Source organism: Nansenia antarctica (assembly GCF_963989245.1).
Source record: "Nansenia antarctica genome assembly, chromosome: 3".
Lineage (NCBI taxonomy): Eukaryota > Metazoa > Chordata > Actinopteri > Argentiniformes > Microstomatidae > Nansenia > Nansenia antarctica.
The window spans coordinates 26181272-26190506 of record NC_137688.1 but is presented as its reverse complement, the minus strand read 5'-3'; the positions used below and the strand labels follow the sequence as shown (position 1 = coordinate 26190506).

Here is a 9235-nt window from a genome sequence, read left to right as displayed (position 1 = left end):
ATGTCTTTTTCAAGAGCTCCTGTGAAACGATTCAATGAAAATATCGGTAAGTTCTAACATATCGCTAGCTAGTCAAATATAACCTGAGTTACGTGAGTTTAGTAGCTAACTGCTGTGTTAACTAGCCACTAACGTCCATGCGTTAACTAACTAGGATGTTGTTATCCCTGCTAATACACTGAGTTTATATATCCCTACTAATACACTGAGTTTATATATCCCTACTAATACAATTAGTTTATATATCCCTACTAATACACTGAGTTTATATATCCCTACTAATACACTGAGTTTATACACGTTCGTGTACGCTGTTTGTTTCTAGTCGGGCACCGTCCTAGTTAGGCTGCTAGTTATGTTGTTTCTCGTTTACTGTGCTAACTGGGGGGTATTCCATCAACATCGCTAAAGGAAAATCCAGGTTTAGTCTGATAAGTCTCGCGAGAGTTCTTAAAAATATCCAGGCATATTCGGATAAGTCTCGCGAGAGTTATCAAAAATAAGCCAGGATTTTCCTTTAGCGACGTTGATGGAACACCCCCCTGGTCCAGCTGACCTAACGTGTTTTGGCTATAGGGTGCGCTCCACCACCGGGCACTTACGAGGTGAAACCGGGGGAAACAACAAGAGGGGCCTCCTTTCTTAAATCTGAGCGCTTCAGAGCAGCTAAAGCGGGTGAGTTCAACTGTCCAACTTTCCAACTTTCCAGGCTCTGTTCACAAGAGTACCTCTGTCTTTGCATTGTTAGACAGCCTCTTTTCTCTTGCACTTTTATGATTTCTCCAACGCCATCCACTGTTTTTCAGTTGGTCCACCACCACCACCATCCCCCTCTAAAGATTTCCCTATGTCACCTGTGCGTAGGACTGTGTCTGTTGATCACCTGGTAAGTGTTCTGGTTCTTATTGGCCCTGGGTGGCCTATCAGCCTGATTTGACTATTGCTATTTCTAACAGTCCCTCTTGTGATTTTTTTTAACCATCTCTCAGATGAATGGATCATTGTCCGTGAAAAAAGAGAGGAGTTGTGTCTCCGTGCAAATGAAGCAACAGAAGCTTCTGGAGAAAGAGGTACTTACTGTTTTCGCTCAAAACAGAAACACAATCACTTCACCAGCGCTCTGTAGTCTCTGATAGCTGTAAATCAGACCCTGCATTTGGGAACCACCACAGATGTACACCACTGAAGAGGCACTCGTGGTTCTTGTCTGTGTAGCGTAGGTGATCGGTATCACGCTCTCCTGATGAGGTAGCTCTGCCTGCAAGGTCCCAAGCCCAGATTTAGCCCTCTTACCACACGGATGTACTCTGGGTAAAACAGGTCTATGTGAGTCGGTGGCATCCATGCATGAGGTTCCCCAGGTTAAATCTCGCCAGTTAAACGTGTCCCCCTCCTCCTCCTCCTTATCTCTCGTCCACAGATCAGGTCCCTGGTGCAGCAGCGCGGGGAGCAGGACGCACGTCTGCTGGCTCTGGAGGAAGAGCTAAGGAAGGCGGAGGCCAAGCTGCTGTCTGCCGTACGGGAGAAGACGGGCCTCTCCGCCAGCGCGGCCTCTGTGGAGAGACAGCTGGCGGAGCTCAAGAAGGCGAACGAGTTCCTCAAGAACAAGGTTGGTTTGTCTGTGTTGTGTTGTTGGTGTCTGTCCAGTCCAGTCACTTGTTGAAGACCACTGTGTTGAAGACCATTTGTATAGCGCTTTCCCTGCAAATGTTGCAGCTCAAAGTGCTCCAATCATTATATAATCATCATTTAATTATTTAGTCATTTAAAGGCAATATTAAAAAGATGGGTTTTTAGTCTTGCCTTGAACATATTTGCTGAGGTTGCATCCCTAATGTAAACTGGCAGTGCATTCCACAATTTGGGTGCATAAAATGAGAATGCAGCCTCACCAAATCTCTTCTTTTGTAAAACCAGCGTCAGAAGACCTGAGAGCTCTATTGGGCTGATATGCTAGCAAAAGGTCTTTCAGATATTCTGGTGCTGGTAGACCATGTTCGTGTTCAAACACCACACTTGGGAGCAGCAGACATTATAGTTCTGGTGGTGCCAGTGCATTTTAATTTGAAAGCTAAATCCTGCATAGCACTGAGTTTGAATCTTGTCTAAATGTAGCTGTGTCGTATGTGTTAACAGGTTTCCGCTGACACTAGTAAGAAGAGGATCAACTCGCTCACAATGGACCTGATGGAGGCCAGGAATAAACTGGACGCCAAGGACAAGGTGTATAGATGCTCACCTGCTCCAGCCATGACACTGTTCTGCTCCATCTACACTCTCTGTGTCTCTCTCTCTCTGTCTGTGTAACACACTAACAGACGGTTGTTGTTTTTGTCAGGAGCTGAGCTTCCTCCATATCAGCACCGAGGGGCAGATGAAGGTTCAGGAGACAGACCTGGAGGCTGCCAGAGCCACACTCGCTGCCCTCAGGGAGAGGAACAGAGACTTGGGTGAGGGCTCACACACTTCCCTTCACTTATGGCGCTTTTCCACTACCGTACCGTGTGAGCCCGGTTTGTTTCGCTTTCTCCACTGCCAACCGAGCCGTACCGGCCCGGGCCGATTTAGTTCCGCTTCGAGAGGGGTAGCGAAAGGTACTTTGTGCCAGGCTGTGTGTGACGTGTGACGCTGCAGACCGTTGATTGGTCAATGGAATCGTCACAACGTCGTCATGTTTATAGAGTTCACCGCTAACCGCCATTTTTAAATACCACAACAGATTTCACTCTCGGAAAATGTAATTTACTTTTTCTGTAATTACTTATTAATAAAGATATTATTAATATTAGAATATTATTAGAAAATTATGATGTGGCCAATCACCCCTACGGCTTCGTTTTGCGCGTTCACATTTAGGGTAGAGGTGTCCCAATTCATATTTCATGATCTGATTTGTGGAAGACAGTCGTGCATATGACATATTTCCATGTCTGATGGCATATGACACCTACTAATGTCATTTCAATGCATTATAGATATTTTCTTTACAACAGGTCTGTTGTGTATAATGGAGAAGCGTATCCTACCCGTACCGTACTTTCAAATGCGTGCCGTACCGGTCTGGTCAATGGATAAGCGCCATTAGCCAGGCCCCGAACCCTAACTCTGTTTCAAAGGAAATAATGCAATGACTGGATATTGGTTTGGACGCCTAGTAGGTTTAATGCTCTAAGAGGTTTATACTGTGTTTTTAATGTTCACAGCGGATCTCCACCGAGAAACCAAAGAGCAGAATGAGGAAATGGAGAATGAACTGGATAAGTTGCATTGTGAGTTGTGTGTGTGTGTGTGTGTGCGCATATGCATGTCCTTCTGTCTGCATGCATGGATAGTTCATTGGGCTACCTGGCTGTGTTTGTATGCGTGTCTGTCTGCACAGTTAGTTGGGTGTTAGTGTGGGTGTGTGCGCCTCTCTAATAATAATCTTCTTCCTCCAGCTGTGATCCAGGAGCTGAGGGAGGAGATCAAGGCATTGCAGAATTACCTGGACACAGCCAACGACCAGATCCAGGTACTGAGACTGTTCCTTTAGTCAAGAAGGGTGTGTGGTAACGCCATGGTCCGTCATAAAACATACCTCCAGAACTTTTACATTTATGGAACTGCTGCGGGTGTGACAGTGTGGCATGCTTTGACAGTTTGATGGCGAGCGAGTGTGACAGATTGCTATACAGAATAATTTTCTCTGTCCCATCAGGACATGCGCATGAAACTTCGTGAGACGACTGAGATGGAGCACAGTGAGACTGAGTTACAGCAGGAGAAACTGTGGTAAGCAAGCACACACACACACACACACACTCCTCTCTCTGATCACGTTGATTCTCAGTCCTGGTCCAGGAGAGCTGCAGTGGGTCCTGGCTTTTGTCCCAGCCTCGCCTTGTCACACCTGACTAATTAAACTAATCCACTGATCCACAAAAGCTTGATTAGCTGAATCTGGTGTGTTACTGCTGAGCTGGGACAAAAACCTGTAGTACTGTGGCTCTCCAGGTCTCGTAACCACCGAGTTATACCGAACTAGGTCAATCATGCAAGTGAAAAAACACTACTATCTACTTTTCATAGTCACCTGGAGAGAAAGCTGGAGCAGTACGCATCAGAACTTGAAGACGCCCAGAGACAAAAGGAGGAGTCCCAGAAACGTGAACAAGACCTCCAGGCCGCCCAGTACGCTTTGGGAGAGATGGAGAAGCTTCTGGAGGGCCGCGAGCTCGACCTGAAGGCTTCCCAGAATGCACTGGGAGAGATGGAGTCTCAGATGCGTCGTGCCACCCAGGAAGTGCAGGACTCCCAGAATGTTGTGCGGCAGCAGGAGGCGGAGCTGACTAGGCTGAGGGAGGTGCTGAGGAGGACAGAGCAGGAGCTGGACGAGAGAGTGGCTCACCTCGGAGAGAGATGTCTGTTTGTGGAGGAGGAAAGAGGTAGGTACAGGACCAGTCACATGATAATAATGCCCGCCCCAATTTTAGTTATTCAGTTGAGAAAGGCTTATTTTTCCCTTTTCCCTATGCGAATACAAGACTAGTAAATCCAAACTTGAGATGCATACATAGTTCATCAATCAGTGCTTCTGTAACGTTCCGAGATTGTAATTACACTTGTGGTATCTTGAGCTAATATTGGGCATACTGTATGTCAGCGTTCCCACGGGTCCTTGAAATCCTTGAACGTTTGTGAATTTGAGGGGAAAAAAATCAAGGCCTTAAAAGTTTTTGAAAATAGACATGGTCATTGAAAGTGCTTGAATTCCCCCCCCTCTCTCAAAAAAACCCTCAACTCAACGTCAACTAGTAAATTAAGTCTCTGTATTGCTTAACTTTACACATATTTCACAATATTGTTTTGCTGTGCTGTGGTAGAGAAGGCAAGAGACCATCTAGCGTTCACACATTCAAGCCTCTCTTTTTAATTGTTGTCTTTGAGCGGATAGTTCCTATTATATACATTCTCATCTACATCTGTCTCAAACTATGCTGTGTTGGGCCCTTGAATTTGAGGGAATTGAGTCTTGAAAGTCCTTGAAAGGTGCTTGAATTTCATGTTTCAGAAGGTGTGGGAAGAACCCTGGTATGTGGTGGCATGCACTCCATGCTTAGTGTTGGTCTGTGTCAACTTTCAGAGAGGACCCAGAAGGAGGGCCTGAACAGAGTGCAGGAGCTGAAGGCAGAACTCAAATCCCTCCAGGAGAGCAGGAGGAGTGAGAAGGAGGCACAGGAGCAACTCCAGCAGCTCCACACTGCCCTGGCTGAAGAACTGGAGAAGGAGAAGGTGAGACTCACCACACCCATCTCTCACCCCAGACTCAGAGGGGCACAACATTCGCTCCATGATATCATATGCCACGTATGTCTCCCTCTCGTCTCTCTGCAGGAGAAGGCAGTCTCGCTGGTGTCTGCGTTGGAGCAGGTGAGGGACTTGTCAGAGGAGGAGAGGAAGCAGCTGATGGATGAGTTGGAGGAGGCGCTGGGAGAGCTGTCTGCCCTGGAGGAGAAGGAACAGAGGTGGGAGGAGGAGGAGAGGAAGAGACAAGAGGCCCTACAATGTCTGCAGCAGGACAACACAGACCTGGAGGCAGAGCTGAGTGAGACCAGAGCCCTGCTAGACAGGTGAGGGGGTCATGTGCCCAGCTTCTCTAGAGGTCTGTAGTTCACTGAGGATCTCTGACTCACATAATCCTTAATCGTGTGTTTGTGTGTGTGTGTGTGTGCGTGTCTCCCTCCCTCCCTCAGTAGGAGCAGTGAGAAGGAGGAGAAACACGCTGCAGCAATGAAGAAACTCCAGGAGGAGCACACCTGCTCCCTGGGCAAGATAGGAGACATCGCCACTGAACTGGAGAGGTAATGTGAAATCTCTGCATGTACACTGGGGGGGAAATAAGTATTTGCTGATTTTGTAAGTTTGCCTACTGACACAGAAATGAAGAGCCTATCATTTTAATGATAAATCAAATGATGGACCGTTCATTTCTTTGTCAGTAGGCAAACTTACAAAATCGGCAGGGGATCAAATACTTATTTCCCCCCACTGTATATCCAACATTCAACCTGCTTCAGGCCTTAATCAGCCTTCAGGTAGTGAAAGGTTTGGTTTGTCCCTCAGCACACAGCAGGCTCTTAGGGGAGCAGAGGAGCGCAGCAGAGAGCTAGAGGAGGAGGTGGAGAAGGTGAAGCAGCAGATGAAAGAAGAGATGGAGGGGATGGCAAGGCAGAAAGGAGAGGAGGTGAATAGGGCCCGGGAGGAGCTGGAGGAGCATCAGGAGCGACGTCTCTCTTCCCAGCAGACTGCGGAGAAGGCCAGGGAGGAGTACGCAAGGTGGGCTTCTAATTGTTAGCTGGTCTTCGTGTGTGTGTGGTTGGGGTGTGTGGTGTGTGTGTGTGAACACTTTACTCTCTCTCGCTGTAGGATGCTATTGGATGTACAGACTCGTCTCGCTCAGAAAGACGAGGAGATGAAGAGAGTGGAGGAGAGCCATGCTACCCTGAGCCGCCAGCTGCAGGAGAGGCAGGAGAACGACGAGGCCCAAAGACAACTACTGCAGGAGAAAGAGGAGGGGTGTCAACAACTACTGCAGGAGAAAGAGGAGGGGCGTCAACAACTACTGCAGGAGAAAGAGGAGGGGCGTCAACAACTGGAGCAGGAGAAACAGGAGGCGCGTCAACAACTGGAGCAAGAGAAACAGGAGGCGCGTCAACAACTGGAGCAAGAGAAAGAGGAGATCCAGAAACGGTTGGAGCAGACGAAGGAGGAGGGAAGGGCCCTCCGGGACCAGGTAGAACTGCTTGAACGAGAGAGACTGAGCCTCCAGAACCACACGGAGAAGGTGGAACAAGACCGGCTGCATCTCCAAAGGCAAGCGGACCAAACGGCGCAAGAGAAGCTGAGTCTCCACACCCGAGTGGAACGGACGGAAGAGGAGAACCGAAGCCTGCACGCGCAAGTCCACCAGATGGACGAAGACAAGCTGACCCTTCAGAACCAAGCGGAGGCGCTGGCCCAGGAGAAGGTCACGCTCCAGTGGGAGATGGAGGAGCAGAGGAGAGACCTCCAGAGCCAACTGGCCGAGTCACAGAAGAGGTGGGTTAGATCCTGAAGCCTGCTGTGGTCTGCACTGTAACGGAAGGCGCAGTTTACTTCCTGAATTGAAATTGAGCTTCCCCCCCCCCACAATAATGTGATAATACCACTTTTTCCCCTCTCCTCCATCCATCAGTGCTTCCTGCTCTTCAGATGCAGAGGTGGAGCACTGGAGGAGACAGTATGAGGATCTCTATGCTAAAGTGAAACCCTTCCAGGTTAGTCGCCGATCACCAGAGTCTTCAGAGTGAACCAAATGTAGCTTGTTAAAACACGTCAGGTGACTTTCTGTACCAGGAAACACATGTAGTGTTATCAGAATGTCCCCGTCACCCACCCGCCATCCTTCACACATTTGGTTTGTCCCTCCAGGAGCAGCTGAATGGGTTTGCCGCGGAGCGGGCCGCGCTACTGAACGAGAACGGGGTGACCCAGGGAGAGGTGACCCGGTTAGCCGACGCCTACGCCAACCTGTTGGGCCACCAGAACCACAAACAGAAGATTAGGCACATGATGAAGCTGAAGGATGAGAACACCGTCCTCAAACAGGTAACGATACCGACTCCTAAACCCCCTGGCCTGTTGTTGTTTGCTGAATTAAAAGGGAAGGATCTAGGGTTTCCTTCTTAAGCAGACTAGTGTTGAGACTATTAGGGATGTACCTGAATATTAATACTAAAAGGATACATATTCTACTCAAAGTTACTTGTTATTATTCTGAAAAAAAAGCCATGATTGACATGTCTGTGTGTCAGCCATTTATGTTTCTTCAAATCGATTCAGATAAAAAAATGCCCATTCTGTTTGCAACATAGGACTAGGATTTCACTACCTAGTCGTTTCATTTACAAAGTGATCGCTATTCAGTAGCCGTCCCCGCCGAGTCAGTGCTGCCTCGATGCGGAACTCTCGCATCGCAAGTTGTCATTTGCGTTTACCTAGGAAACTGCAGTAAGGTTAGCACATCAAGAAACGCCAACACAGCGTTTTGGGAATTTAAGATTATTCCCTTCAACCAAAGGATATAAACCACGCCCACTTTAGGTCTTTTATCCGAATGCAGATACAGAGAATTTTGTAGGTTAAACAGATACATAATGACATCTCTGTACACCCCTACTAGACACATTTGTTTTGTTTAGCTGGGCCCAATATATATCGTTTCTCAAAGTTTCTTCTCCCACTGTGGATGCATCTTCTCCTGGGTGGTTTTGGCTGTGGATTCGACGTTATTGCATCCTGGCTTTGAATTGTGTTTCAAGTGAATTGTGTCTCTCTGTGTGGGTTTAGGAGCTGTCTAAGCTGAGGACTCAGGGTTGCAGACAGAAGCAGGAACTGGAGCAGTTGAAAGCTCCTCATGACAGGTTTGACCCCACCAAAGCCTTCAAACACGACCGCAAAGAGAACCAGCAGCCTTCAGACGTCCTCAGGCAGGGTGAGTACTACTGCCCCCTACAGTTTGACCTGTACCTCACACGTGCAACGCACCAGATTATGCGTGCGGAGATGAGCAGCTGGAAAGAAAAACGTGCCGCTCAAGCCCATCCATTTTAATGTTTTAATTTAAATCTATTTTTAAAATAATAAATGATATTTAGCTAGGGACGGCCAAAAACTGGACCATTATTTTACAAATGGCCTGAGCTTGTGAGGTGACAGGGGTACTATCACCTTTCTGCTAAATTAGCTGTTTTTACCTCAAAATAGGTCATCCATCTGAATCGTGTAGATCTCAGGGCTTAAAGTTCTCCGGCATTGTGCCGGATTTCCGGCATTGTGCCGGATTTCCGCCACAGGGGAATTTTGAGCAAAAAAAGGAAGTTCACATTCAATGACTTCTAGCCAATCGGAGGCAGAGTAGTGGGGCAGGCCGTAAGAAGTTTAAATGAGAGTAATGTTAGCTTGTAGAGACCTTTAGCTTTTAGCAGCCCGCTATCTCGCTAACTTTAGTAAGAGTCTACTAAAATGGAAGCCAGTTTTCTTAAACCTGGCGAAGATAGCTACAGCTATACTAGAACGAGGAGTAAAGGCCGATTTAAGCTTCTGCGTCGAACTTACGCACGTCTACGCCGTAGCCTACGTAAGGGGTCTCCAAGTTTATAGTTCTACGTTCTAGTTCTACGTTCTACGCGGACCGCGTCGCGTTGGTCGGTGTACT

The 9235-nt window shown here is 47.7% G+C and overlaps 1 protein-coding gene across 1 annotated transcript; it reads left to right on the top strand.

The window, feature by feature from the left end:
• hmmr (hyaluronan-mediated motility receptor (RHAMM)) lies at positions 1 to 8884 on the top strand (the record flags this gene model as incomplete). Its single annotated transcript, XM_080527124.1, has 19 exons — positions 1 to 46; positions 577 to 675; positions 807 to 886; positions 990 to 1070; positions 1421 to 1609; positions 2137 to 2223; positions 2339 to 2450; positions 3204 to 3269; positions 3438 to 3531; positions 4069 to 4424; positions 5123 to 5271; positions 5374 to 5609; positions 5733 to 5840; positions 6103 to 6315; positions 6406 to 7077; positions 7214 to 7295; positions 7450 to 7626; positions 8368 to 8512; positions 8874 to 8884. The coding sequence occupies 19 exons, from the start codon at positions 1 to 3 to the stop codon at positions 8882 to 8884; spliced, it is 3003 nt and encodes a 1000-aa protein (XP_080383250.1).
• Between the last annotated feature and the right edge of the window lie 351 nt (positions 8885 to 9235).